This window comes from Tigriopus californicus, chromosome 2 (genome assembly GCF_007210705.1).
Source record: "Tigriopus californicus strain San Diego chromosome 2, Tcal_SD_v2.1, whole genome shotgun sequence".
NCBI classification, from domain to species: domain Eukaryota; kingdom Metazoa; phylum Arthropoda; class Copepoda; order Harpacticoida; family Harpacticidae; genus Tigriopus; species Tigriopus californicus.
Window position 1 is genome coordinate 2,309,093 of NC_081441.1, and position 14,013 is coordinate 2,323,105.

General features: G+C 40.0%; 4 protein-coding genes across 7 annotated transcripts in view; 2 read left to right on the plus strand and 2 right to left on the minus strand.

Moving 5' to 3' along the window:
* LOC131892744 (all trans-polyprenyl-diphosphate synthase PDSS1-like) overlaps nucleotides 1-14,013 on the minus strand; it is an 81,554-nt gene that overhangs the window by 38,449 nt on the left and 29,092 nt on the right. The window lies entirely within an intron of this gene.
* Nucleotides 1,145-2,266, plus strand: LOC131892748 (uncharacterized). The gene has a single exon (XM_059242584.1). The coding sequence runs from the start codon at nucleotides 1,307-1,309 to the stop codon at nucleotides 2,144-2,146; it is 840 nt and encodes a 279-aa protein (XP_059098567.1). The 5' UTR covers nucleotides 1,145-1,306; the 3' UTR covers nucleotides 2,147-2,266.
* LOC131892747 (zinc transporter ZIP9-like) lies at nucleotides 2,521-4,100 on the minus strand. Its single transcript, XM_059242582.1, has one exon. It carries the CDS (start codon nucleotides 3,765-3,767, stop codon nucleotides 2,823-2,825), a length of 945 nt encoding a protein of 314 aa, XP_059098565.1. The 5' UTR covers nucleotides 3,768-4,100; the 3' UTR covers nucleotides 2,521-2,822.
* Nucleotides 7,326-12,161, plus strand: LOC131892750 (calcyphosin-like protein). Of its 4 annotated transcripts, none has more exons than XM_059242588.1 (7): nucleotides 7,326-7,547; nucleotides 7,747-7,950; nucleotides 9,912-10,089; nucleotides 10,154-10,249; nucleotides 10,322-10,435; nucleotides 10,501-10,539; nucleotides 11,587-12,160. In XM_059242588.1, the coding sequence occupies exons 2-7, from the start codon at nucleotides 7,799-7,801 to the stop codon at nucleotides 11,686-11,688; spliced, it is 681 nt and encodes a 226-aa protein (XP_059098571.1). In that variant the 5' UTR covers nucleotides 7,326-7,547; nucleotides 7,747-7,798; the 3' UTR covers nucleotides 11,689-12,160. The 4 variants fall into 4 exon arrangements, with proteins under 4 accessions (XP_059098571.1, XP_059098570.1, XP_059098569.1 ...); XM_059242587.1 differs by having other exon boundaries at nucleotides 7,755-7,950; XM_059242586.1 differs by having other exon boundaries at nucleotides 7,768-7,950; nucleotides 11,587-12,156.

Genomic DNA, 14,013 nt, shown 5'->3' on the forward strand with positions numbered 1-14,013 from the left:
GCTAAAAGACCGAAGCTGGTTTTTCAGCATTAGAGAGAGAAATCGAAGGAATGCTTTGGATACTGGACTGAGATCGTCGGGATCTGTGCCAGTTTTCCGGAAAAGCCTTGCACCCCTGCCTTAGGCTATGTAGCCACTCCTTGAAGCTTTTATGCTCTCAGAACATTATCAATGGCAAATTTGTATCTTGGTCGTTGGACCATTAATGATAGTAATCAAACCTAACCTAACACGATTTTTACTACCCTTAAACTCCATATCTAAACCTATGTTAGTGTATAAGCGTAAAGTTGTGCCCAAGACCCCGGTTTATGAAGTTGGTAAACTCACTTGCTGTACAGCTCATTCATTGAACAACGAGCCCACTCAAAAGAAGCCATGCATTTTTAAATTTAAAACTCCGATTTTAATATTTCCCTGGGTCAGCATTTATTACAGTGGGGAAGAACTTGAACATATTGGGTATCGCACTAATGACAAATCAGGAAGAACATGTGCAAATGAGGTTTAGATGAAATAAGGGAGATAGATAGCTACTAAGACCCTGAATTCCAACCCCAAAAATGTATTGTGACGCTCGCTCTCCCTCATTCCTTGCAAAATCTACTGCCTGCTTCATGAAAAGAAACCTAAAAGCATCAGGAGCAACCCACTGACTGAGTTCTGATGGCTGATTCACACTGACAAATAAAATAATGTCTAAACTTTGCGTAAAAATGTTAATTCGATCTACACGTCTTTCAAGTTGTCCAACTCTTCCTTTTTGACTTCACTACTTGGAAAATGTGGTACTCAAAATAGCTTTTGGCTGGAATATATTGTAACATCCACAAAATTGTGTTATATCCATCAACGGCAGAAACCATATTTTTAAGAAAGAAAATATGCATAAACACACGAGCTCAAGCTTTTATGCAACCAATCGTGTTTAATGGTGAATATTTAGGCCGCCTCTAGCATGTTACAAAAAACGTTGCGTTAGATTAGATTCCTCATTTGTCGATGTCTGGTTCAATCGCAATCTGCATAGCATGCCAATCTTTACTTTTATCTTTTCTTTTTTTAATTTTGTAATCCTATAATTAGCATTCGATTCTCACGCTTGTTCTTTTTAATCAAAATTGCAAGCTTTGTATTACTTTTGGCTGCTGCCAGCTACGTATGTTCCTGCTTGCAATGACTCGTGTCATAATTTATGTACATTCATTGCTTTCGGAGGCGTTCTTCAGCGTTAAGCAAAAGTCCAATCGGGATAGTGAAAAATCGTCTCGTGATTTTTAATCGAAAAAAATAAGTTGAATTTGAAATGTCAGTGGCGAGTTTAGCGGACGAATTAGAAAACTTGGCCTTAACCCGCCATGATTCTAGCAAGGCCGAAATTCGCCAAAAGATGTGGTCTGCCATGCGGCACCCAGACAGACTGATTCGCATCAGAGGTCAATACCGCACTCAAAACAAGATTCCCAATTTCAGGGATAGCGATAAGGCTACAAATCGCTTGACGGATCATTGCATCTTCGAAAGAGCCCAAGTGGTCAAGGTCAATCCATCGTTGGCACAATTAACATTGAGACGCCATATTTTGAGTAAAACGGATAAACTACTCATCATGCCTAGCAAGACCCTTCGGTCCCAATCGATTTGCCTGAGTTTGGACGGAGAAGGCCAGACAGAAAAGTGGTGCTATGATTCGTCGTTTCAATCTGGGGCCAATCGAAACAGCACGCCCTTGAGCTTCACGGATTGGCCCCCCGGTCTCTTCATCGAATTGTTCGTAGTGGGGAGCGTGGCCGTCAGTCCCCAAGGCGTTCGATTGGGCAAGGGACTCGGTTTGGACGAACTGGAATGGGCTATCCTTTGGCAGCTGGGGGCCGTGAATAAGAGCACTGTGGTGGCTACAACGGTGCATGAGTCTCAGATTGTTTCGGATCAAGAGCTCCCTGAGAGCCTGATGAATGCCTGCGATTTGCCCGTGGAATTGATTGTCACGCCCGATCGAACAATCCAGGTGGAGAAGCCATTGTCCAAGCCCAACAAAGGCCAAGTTGATTGGGATCATTTCGACGAGTCCAAAGTGAAAGACGTTCCAATTTTGGCCCATTTGAAAGCCATGGATGAGAAGAAAAAGGACACAGATTCGAATTGAATTCCAAAAGAGACTTGCTACTTCCGTTAAATCCGTTATTTTTGTTGTGGTTAAATCTATAGAGGCCAATCAACCAGTCCATGACCATACTGAATGAAATAGAATGCCCATTTCTTTCGACATGAACCCAAATTTGGCCTTTTGGACAAGCCACTTATCAAGAAGCTAAAAAGGGCTTCACAACTTGGTTCTACTACACTTAAGACATAATCAAATAGTACCATAGGAAAATTATTGCCTCTTTTTGAAAAAAAAAATACCCCATCCCATTTCCTTGTCACACGAAAGCGATTGGACTTTAAGAAAAGCATACAATGTCTATTTTGATTGGCACTAATCCTTTGAATCATAGATGTAAGCAATGAAGTCTGCAATGAAGCTTTTTTTTAATTTAATCATAATATATCAATGAATAAACAACACTTGTCAACAAACGAACGCCTCGGTGTCCAAACAACCAGGAACCTGGGCCGGATGGCGTGTTTACAAAACGGTAAGCTTCACAACTCTGAATACTGGCCGGTCGTCAGTGGCGTCCACGATGGCTTGCCTTGGAGGTCGGTCGATTGTCAGCATCCATGGGGCCATCTTGGTCCACTTTGTCGCAGAAATAGCTATTTCTGAATGAATTTGCAGGTCTGTGGTGTGCGGGTGCGGTCCGGATCTGAGAGCGCCGTCAGTGATGATGGCCCATGGTCAGTACCAAGGGGAGTGCGATGCCGATCACCAGCATCACAATCTCGATTTTGCCGAATCCCACGGAATGCGAGTGCCCGGGACTCGGCCCGTTGTTTGAGCCCTTGGACATGATCTCGGGGAGCACATGGACCGTGGCCACAAAGAGGAACGTGCCCGCACTGAACAACATGGCCAAGCCCGTGGCGTGCATGGTGTCCATTCGTCGACCTTGGCCCGATGCACCCAACCATGTGTAGGTAAAAAAGGCCAAAGCTGGGGCCGATATGGAAAACACGAGCAAATGTCGACGTATCTTGGCCTTGTCTAGGCCTTCCCGCATCAGAAAAGAGGTCAAACCAAAGGCCGCCGGGGCCTTGTGCAGCATGATGGCCATGAACACGATGAACTCGATATCAGTGTGCCGCGTGGAACTGGCCGCTCCCAATGCGATCCCGTCGGCCGCAGCATGGACCACCAGACCCAACGTCGTGGTCCAAGACACGTTCCGACCCGCCAAGGTCGAAGCATTGGCTTCCAAGTCCGATTTGGAAGCCTTGGAAGCCAATTGATCCACGAGGAGCATGAACAGAAACCCTAAGACCAATGCCATGCCAATGCTCCGATCCAGGCCTTCAAAGGCGTCGTGAGCAGCCCCTTCATGGTGATGATCCGACGAAGCGTGGGCTTGCGAAGCCTTGATCAAGGCCTGCATGCCCTCGGGAATGATCACGGCCAAGGCTGTGCCCACCAATAGCCCTGCCCCCATGACCGACACCAATTGAAGCTTTTCTTCATTGAGAGGCATGTACAAAGGAATGGAGCCCGCGCAATAAGAGCCCACGAGCATGACCAAACAAAAGGCCAAGAGCTGAAGGACGGCGCGTGCCGAGGACGGGTCACCCCTCAAAGCCTCGCTAGCCCCGCCCTTGACCTCTTCCACCATTTCACGGGAGATCGCCACTGTGATATATATGTGTGTATATAATGGGCTGCGGAGCTTTGACCAACGACCTTTCCTTGTTAAAGCCCACTACTACTCCAACCAACAGTCAGCCCACTTATTGTAATGCACACAGTACATATACGTACACTTCAGGCCTTACGATGATAATGCACCAGGTGATGATAATTGGCAATAGGGGATGTAGAGAGGAGTGGACAAGATTGAGCGAAATCTCAAGTGGGTTTGTACACAATGGTTTAGTTTGTGTTCGCTCGCTGTGTAGAGAGAATTGGTGGATTAACGGCTGACGGCCTCGGGATCAGGCTGGATGGCAACTCGTCACCCTGAAGGAAAATATGTTGGACACACTTGGTCACTAGGGAAAAAGAGTACTTGGAGCAGCCAGTTGCAGAACAGAAAGGGAAGTATGGGGGACCGGTGACGATCAAAGGATTATATCAAAACGAGCGACACAAGGATTTAAAGGCCCAATGGAGATGACGCGAGAGAGGAAAGGCTTGTTTTTAAATTTTCATTTCGTCGACGTCACCAGAACATTTCTTAGGTTGCGTGAGATGGCATCAAGGTTTCGTGAATTGAGATCGGCCGGCGAAAGTTCCAGGGCTCTAGCGGCTCTAGCCTAACCGTTCTAACTTGGTTCTAACACTCAAGGGGCTAGAAATGGTTTATAAAGGAGACACAGTGGTCAAAAAGCCATATCAAGTTTCCAGAGAAATACCCAATTTTTGCATTTTTCTAGCCGGAAAATCATAAGGAACAATCTTACTTTTTTTGTTTTATGGAATTCCAGCCAACTTAACAGGCCTCAAACTTTGCAAAAAGTGAAATTTTCAAAAACCTATTTGATGAAAATTGTGAGCGCACTTACTTAGCCCTTATTTTGAAATATAATGAATTAATCTGGTCAACCGCTACTTATTTTATGCGATTCAATTGTCCAATCTTCATCGTTTTAATCTCCAAAATTATATCTTAACTTCAATTCCCAAAGAATTGATACAGATTACTAACATCACAAACTAAAAAATTATTTTCATTCTCTGGCATTATCTCACAATAATGTATAACTTACCACAAAACCATCCAAAAATATAGATTTTTCTATAAAAACTTTAGAATCAAGGAAAGCATATTGAGTTCGATAATTATTGCAAATTTCACACAAATCAATAAAGCCTCCAAAAGCAGTGTTTAATCAGTTTCAATAAAATCTTCAAGCGAAGCCAAACTCTGTAAGCTTGCCTGTTGTATGTATTGTCGTTAGAATTCGTGTGAATGAGTAATTAAGTGCACTTTTGATGATTATTAGATAAGTTTTCAAAAAAAAAAAAATTTTTGGAGTGTTGTGAGAAAGGTTTTACATTATGTTGAGCTATCTGGAGATTTTGCAAGAAAAGAAAAATTAACTTTTATAGTTGTGATATTGAAAATCTGTATTATTTCCTTGAGAATTGAAGTTAGCATATAAACGGGGTATTTTGGAGCTAAAATCGATGAATATTGGGTTATTGAATTTTAGATAACCAAGCAACGGTGAAACAGATCATTTGATTAATTCAGAGTAAGGGCTAACTATGTGTGCTCCCAATTTTCATGAATTAGGTTGTTAAAAATTCCAGTTTTTAGGCATGCAAGTTTTTATGGAGGCTGGAATTCCTTAAAGCAATAAAACCAAAGTTGTGCCTTATGATTTTCCGAGTTAGAAATATGCCAAAATGTCTTTGGGGGAATTTCTCTGGAAACATGATAGAGCTTTTGACCACTGTGGAGAGTGAGTGCTGAGACAAAATAAATAAAATTATGCCTTAAACAACGTGTAAGATGCTTCCTGGATGGCTACAATCCAAGCGTTTAAATTTGAGTTTGATCAAACTAAAGAGACCTGAATCTTTAGGATTGAACGTTGGCAGAAACCTCATTTAGGGCTCCTACCTTCAGTAAAAGTCCTTGACTTGGGATTAGAAGGTGATTGAAATGGGCAACCTGATGGTTAAAAGCTGACAAAAAAGGTTCAGCTATAAAAGCGGAAAAGCACAGGCAAAGAGAACAACGTTTGATTGAGCCAAAATATATGTTTTTCTATATGTACAATTAAGGTTAGTGTTTCAAGCCAGGATGCTAATGAGATCCACAAGATTTTGGATCACTTGTTAGTTTCCCAAAGAAGGCGAAGAAATACTGATTGCTTTAATGTTCAATCACATCATCAAAAAGAATCATTTGAAGGGATCTATTGCGGAGAGAGAGAGAGAGAGAGAGACAGAGAGAGAGAGAGCAAAGCCCATTGGAATTTTTCATATGAATTGATTGAGCAACCAATTCTTCACTTTTGCCAAGGACATGGTAACTGTATTGATGAGCGACTAAAGCCTTGAACTGACGATGATCGAACATTGTATCCGTCCATCGGAGTACTAATGCAATTCGACTTTAGCAATTTCCACAACGAGGCCTCACCTTATTCGGTTCACTCTATAAAATGAAGGTCGGCCTTTTTTCCTTTCGCCTCAAGTTGGATCGTCCTCATTATTTTGAATTGGAAGAGAGGCCTTTGTCACTGACCTTCAAAGGAATTTGGAACAGGGTCATTTCTACTCGATCCAGCTTTGCCAAAGACCGTGAGGTTCTGAATCTAGGTCAACCTGTTGTTAAACCAAATGGCCTTCGGTTGATTAATGATGTCTCCCAACGCCATCAAAGAATTAAGTGGTGTTTCCCTCATGTTTGCCAGAACTCCTCTTCCTTGTTCCATGTTCGATTCAGAGTTCAGACACTCAAGGGACTACTAGGATCCTCACTTATGGCCGCAATTGATAAAAGTCGTGTAATGCAATCATTGAAAGAGATACCAAGCCAATAATTGTCGTGGCTGCGAGTGGAATACGATCCAGTACTGTACCGTACAACCTTATTTCCACCAAACCCAATTTGTACTGATATGTAGCAATGTCATGTTAGCTCGCTCTAGAGTTACTCTGACTCAACTTGAAAATGATGACACTGTATGTCATAGACAGGTGGGAGATGACTCTACAATTGGACATGACTGGCAACCATAACTAAGAAATGAATGCAATGAGAACCAGGGATGGATCAAAAGAGTTTTTTTTTATAGAAAAGGAAAGTTTCAGTGGAAAGAGAACCAAAACAAAACCGAAATCGAAGACCTTTCAACAATTAATACCAAATACAAGCGACACAATTCTAAGATGTAAAGTATTCAATGACAAGCAGAAAGCCGCTTGTGAAAATGAATTCAATAAAGATCAATAAGCTTCCAATCATCTTTGCTCGTTGCTCGTTCGCCTTCAGCTTCAGACAAGATTAACGTTTTTATTTTGGTTAACCACAAATAAAATCGCAGTAACATTAGGACCATTTTCCGCAAAATGAACCCAAGACTTGATTCATTGACATGATACTATACTCATATACTATGTATGGAATCAAAGTACTCTTTGTCTTTGAGTATTTTTCGCGATCCAGATTGTAGTCCTCCATTTATGGATATTCCCAGAAAGGCAACGAGGGCTCTCGAGGTACTATTTCCAACTGCTACTCAAGCTCGCTTGTCAAGTCTAAGGTGCACGAAAACCCATGAACCCACCATCATTTCTATTACCCTCATCACATCAGCCAGGCACTCCTTGATCGATTCAAACCTTGATCGCTTCATACACTTCACAAAGCATTACGAAACCAAGAGGACCTTTTTGCCATCCAACCACACAATCTCCTCTCTTGTCCAAGACACAAAAGGTGAGTTAAATCGTTTTTTAGTGACCTCCCCCGGATTGTTCTGGTTTTTCCTTAGTCACGCGAGAAAATCTCTCTGCTCTCCCACATAAAGACTCTTTGTCAATTTGGCCTTCCTATAAGTAGGCCTTTTCCCAAACCCCTTGGCACTCTTCCGCAATTCAGCCAGGTTCCAAGACTCACTCAGGCTTACTTGAAACAGGTGTTTAGGATTTGCTTTCAGTTTGGTTTGACAAAACGGAGAGGTGTAAGTGATGCCCACTCGTCCAAGAACGGCGGGAGATCGAGTCGAGTCGGATTTGAAAGAGCGCGCCAATCGATCCATGATGAACACCAAAGATCCCGTGGAGAAACTCCGATTCTTTTGCCTCTCCAGAGGTGCCACCGGCATCCTCGGTCTTGGAAGGTGAGATCAACATTGGTCCACATGATTCACGTAAGGTCTATTTTTCGTCCATTTACCAACAAGCGTTGACACGCAAAATATCAGTCAAATCAAAAATTTAGTCATGATAATATTATTGCTTATGCCGTGTGATGGAAATCAGTTATTAATAGAGTCAGACCAAAAATGTTTTTACATAAAATAAAACATATTTTTCACATAATTTTGGGCCCAAAAAACTATTCTCGTCCATTTTCATTTTTCGACCTTTTTTTCCTTTTCTTCCTGTGATGATACGTAACAAAGAGAAAAATTATTTCTGAAAACAAGAACTTTATTCAGTTTTGGATCAAATAGGAACAAACCCAATCATTAAGCAAGCAAAAGTGCCCTTAGAAATAGCACTAGACTCTCGAAAGAATCAATTGTATATTGTACCATAACATCGGAATCACTTAAGAAGTGTCCTAATGTCAAGCATTGTAATAAAGAAGATTTAATTTCTTGTTAATAGAATAAAGAAGCTCAATAGATCACCCAGTATATGCAATTGTTTTCCTAAAATTCTGGAGCAGAAAAAGACAATAAACAGGACTAACAATGACCTTGTGGCCATGGCAGCAACGTTCTTGCAATTCGTCACCTTTTTTCGTTCATTCTCAAATTCTTTTTTTTTTTCTCGATTTTTTCCCACTTACTATTTTTTGTATTCTTTCAACTTTTTCGCATAACTTCCAACTTTTTCTCATTTTTTCCCAACTAATAAAAATGTTCGGCCAAAATGGCAACTGGTTTTTTAAGGTCTACTTATCAGGAGCCAGCATGGACATGGCAAGAATCTGCTTCTTAGGGATAACAGGTTCAATTACCGGTGCTTGAAGATACGCGTATTTTAGTGTAATATTCCTTTTCATCTATGTGTTGCTTAATATGGAAGGCAAAAATAGACCCCCTCCCTCAAACGTGTTGTTGCCAATGTTTTGGAGTCTTTTCGCAATTTTTTGCGTAAATTTGTTGGATTATTTTTGCAAATTTGGCGTCAATAAACTTTTGCCACTTATTACCACAACTCATTTTGTGGAGAGTTATGTTGTGAACTCTGGAAAGGCTTAACGTTTGATCCAGTGATTTGATTGAGACGAAAGTTCATTTTTTTCTAGTTTGAAGGTTCTGGGACCAGGCTCATAATAAGAAGAACGTAATGGTTGACAAGATTTCAAAATGTCAATTCTCGACAAAACCATTCCCGTCCTCATTCCAGTGATTCATGTTACATCCTCTTGAAAACACATGGAATTTCCCTCCCCAGCGTATTGCTTATTTTTATCCCATTTAACCTTGTTACTTTTCCAAGTTAGGTACAATTAGCTCACTTTTGATCGGTATTGAGCCGAATAATACAGCCGTATAGTTTGAATTCACTTTATCAAAGATTGGAAAAGGTAGAAATACTCTCTTCACATCGCATGCACCCGTGACATTAGTTAAAGTTTTAAGTACAGAAATGCCAAACTGAGATATATATATTTTTGCAGTGGGGCTGCTCTGTGTGTGAGGATTCACATTGAACGCCATGAACACATTTAGTTTTGCGATTCTCATAATTAAGTTCCGAGTTCAGGGAGCACACAATGGGTTGATGGCTTGAAAAATGCTTTGCTTGAAACCAAATTGCCCAATGGAAGTAGTTTGGCCCGACACCCTGCTGCCGAACCACCACAATGTGTTCAAAATAATGCCTCAAGGGGCTTCGCTGGAGTGACCTTTCTCTCCCTAGAGCTCTAGTTAATCTGTATCAGTCTCTTGTAAAATTCCACCGCCTTTCGTCTCTTTTCCGGATGCTAGATTTTAAGAAAATGGCTTGTTTAGTTTACCCCAACTTTTATTTTACGTAATTATGATTATTTGATTTGGGGTGGCGTAACGCCAAGAGCTAGGAATGCATAAAGGTGGGATAAAATATTTTTTGAACCTTTTACCAGAATGTTTCGTCGAATGGATGATGACGGGAACAAAAATCTGAACTTCTCCGAGTTCCATAAAGGCCTCATTGAAACCGGATGCAGTTTGACGGCCGAAGAGGCCGAGATCCTCTTTAAGAAATTTGATCGAGATGGCAACGGAAACGTGAATGTGGATGAGTTCTTGGTCGGCATTCGGGTATTTATTTTCGCTTTTATTGAAGATTTTTTTTCATCATTCGACGCAAGTTTTGATATTCCAGCCTCCCATGTCCGAAAACCGGCGGCGGGTCATTCAAGAGGCATTCAATAAGATGGACAAAAGTGGAGATGGGGTCATCACGGCGGACGACCTAAAGGTAGGCATGATAAAAAGTAATCGATCGGAATTTGAAAAAAGCGGCATGAGCCTTTGGAATTCATCTTTTCAGGGTGTCTATAATGTGAAACGGCATCCGCAATATCTAAATGGGGAATGCACGGAAACACAGATCTTGGAAAAGTTTCTGTCGAATTTTGAGACGTTTGGCTTAAAAGACGGACAGGTGAGTTTGAGGGAATGTTTAAAACCTGTAAAGATATGTCATCAAAAAGGTTTTCTTTAAACTAGCAACAACGACATGTGTCATCCGGGCTTGGGGATGGAAAAGTGAGTTTTGGAGACTGAAATGTCCCTCCATCAAAATCAAATGTGTGTAATTGTCCAGGTTGCATGTGCATGTTTCACGTACTATTACATGTTACACAAAGCACGGTTCTTTTTTCAAGAATGGTTTAAACACATGTCGATGTCAGTCTCTCCATAAGATATCCTTTGAACAAAGTTCATATGGCTTTGAGTCGAAAAAAGTTCGACCCAAAGCAAGGTTGCGACGAAAATTGTCAAGCCCAAGATTGGCTTGAACGTCTTATTTTGAAGTAGGAAGAAATGAAGAACGTTTCCGAAGATGCGTGTCATTGATAAAGGCCAAATCAGTTGAGAAGACATTACTAAAATATTGTTTCAAAGACAAACTTCAACAATTCTGAACAAGAAATGAAAACCTTGCAATCGCCTTCAATGTTTCCTCTTGATGTCGTCATATTGGAAAACCAGCTCTTTAAAGTCATATAGAAATTGGAAACATTGTTGATTTTTTGTTAATCAAGCTTAAAACTGTTCAAACCGTTTGTAGGCAAAACGATTTGATGTCAATTCTTTACCATAAACTAACCTAAACACGAGGATTTTGAGGAAAACACGTTAGCTTTTTGTTATTTTAAGGGGTAAGCTAATTGTAAACTGCAAATTGAAATTATTATTTTTTCTGCCCACGGTCAGGAGGCAAATATGGAAAACGATTTCTCGATTGACAGAAATATGGAAAATAAGGAGGTTGAGCGATCTAGCAATCCATTTTAGCGAGGACAACAGGGTTTTTGGGAAGTAGATTAGCATGCACAGTGTCCATTTTTTAAACTCATTTTTAGCTTCGGTTAAGTAGTTCTTAATAGCAAATGTTGTGGAAGGATCTTTTTGGAATGCTAGCTTTCCAGAGTATTTGCTACAACAGACAAAAAACATCCGAATGATATGCCTGTAACGTGTGATGGTATTTTATTGTTCAATCTCATTGCCATTTTTCACTTGCGTCTTTGGTCTTATTTTGAGCCTGTCTTTTCTTTTAACTTGTAACGCAAACCTTTTAAATTTCAGGTCACCAAAGACGAGTTTTTCGACTATTATTCCGGAATAAGCTCATCCATCGACCAGGACGCTTACTTTGACCTCATGATGCGGAATGCGTGGAATCTTTGAACTTCGAATTCAGTACATCCATTTATCATAAAAACTGAACATGAAAACAATTCGATTCAAATGAAACTTACAATATCAATGTATTCAATTGCTACGTAAACACATTTTCATCATTTCTTTAGTCAGCGAGCTTTCGGGATGTGAAAAATGAGCTTAAAAATGGCCTCAAATTGAGAAGAAAATTCCAATGATGATACATTAAAAGTCATTATCTTAATACGACCTGTTGAATCGAACAGATTTTCTAAATTATTCATGGGATGTTATGAAACCGAGGTTTCTGAGTTTCCTCAATCTCCATGGTGTTCAGTCTGTAGTGCGAACTAACCCTGATTTTGCTAGTGGGGCATTCCAAGTCAAGTGGGTACACCCTCACGGCACTTTGTCTCAGAATCTCATGTAATTTCACACGGTCAATGCCAAGGTTAAAGTTGGTTCACATAAAATTTCAGCCCCATGGGATCAATATGGCCTAATCTAGGGCCAAAGTGGCTAATCAATCATGAAGCTCTTCTGAATGTCTTTACATGAGAATGTGGGGGAAAATTTGATGAATAAATGTATATATTATGAATTTTCAATGCCTCGATCTTCAGTTTTGAGACTTCTTCCCTGTAAAAGGTTGCGTGATAGCACCTCTAAGATGGAAAATAGATGACCTAAGCTCGCAAAAGTCTTTGCCAAATCTAGACCCATGGAGATCCCATTTATGTTTTTACAACATATGAATAACATACATAGAACTATCCACACGCAAAAATTGAGGAAATCCAGACTGGGCTTTTGGAAAGGTCAGAGGTCAAAGGACAAATAAGGCCATTATAAGCCGAATTTAAAATGATGCACTTGCCTAAAACAGTTCTATCAAAAGGCCATTATCCCAGGAGCATTTTGATTCAAAATTCATCTCAATTGTTTAACTACAACCGAAGTTATGCTTGTTCAAACACCGATGGCCAAGTGGTTTGGCCCAAAATGAACATGGCCCTAGACTACGCCCTGGTTGGCCTAGGCACCTGAAACTTGTTCTGTAACGTTCTTGAATGTCAAAAAACTAGTGTGCCAAAAATTAGCAAAATCGGAGTTGACTTGCCGCGATTTCGTCAAAAAATGTGCTCACTTGACGTGGAATGCCCCTAGTGTCATACATCAAACAACCTTTTAGCTTAAACTTAGGGCAGTATAGTTGTAATGAAATAATGAGTACCGAAATTACAGTACTTTATCCTTTTTTCCGAAAAAGGAGATCTAATCTCATTATCAGTGACCTCAAGTTAATGTTAATAAGATCTTTTGACCTTGGCATTACTGGGAATATGAACTACTTAACCATAAAAAAATATTTTCTTGTCACGTGTCTTGCAATTATATGTAGCATAATGGTCATTTTAGGATCCCCCGGCCTTGGATGTTCATTGGTTGGACAATGTATTGCATGTTGACATCTTTACAATGCATGCATTAGGAACAAACTTTAAAAGGTCAGTAATATCTTTAATATAAAACTAATAAATAATACTTGGTAAAGAGCATTAAAAGTACGAGATTGTTTCAGATCTATTTGCATTTTTTTTACAATTTGAACTCATTTTTCTGCAAATTTATTTACATGAGTATGTCGGTTTTTATCCATTATTTTAGTATCTCTGCTCATTATACTTCAAAGTGGTGAAACTGCAACTGACCCAAGTATTTAAAAATGCTCCCTACTTGCTCCATTTTTTTAACCCTTGAGCGGCATCAACTATTTTGTTACTCCTCTAACAAGTGAAGAAAACTTAAAAGCTCTTGGAGCAATCTTCACAGACATTGTCGAGATGATTCGCCTGGTATGAGGACATACATACATCCTTAGCTGTTCACATTTCTGTGGCTTTGACATATGTTTGAATACATTGAATTTAGTACACGGATTTTTAAAATTTATCTTTCTTCCAGCTTTTGCAACCCAACTGCAGGTGACTACCACAAAAACTGTCGGTATTGAATTACTTATAGTGGTCTTTTTCTTCCATAACTTTGTTGGGTTAGGTTTTAACACCTTTAGCAATCAGTTAAAACTAAACCTTGGAAAAAAAGTTAAAACCTAGGAAAAAGATAAAGTTTGCATTGTCTATTTGGCCAGAAAAAAAATTGAGCCAAATTTCTATTTTTTTCACTTTTTTAAAGCCATTTTTCCACTCTGTTACTCTTATTTCGACCATCTTACTCCTATTTGTCACATTTTAGGATTTTTTTGCCTTTTTGTTCTCATTTGGGTCCTTATTTGCTTCCTGCTTTTCTTGATCTTCCTTGCTTGGGACCTTTTTAATATATATCGCTGTG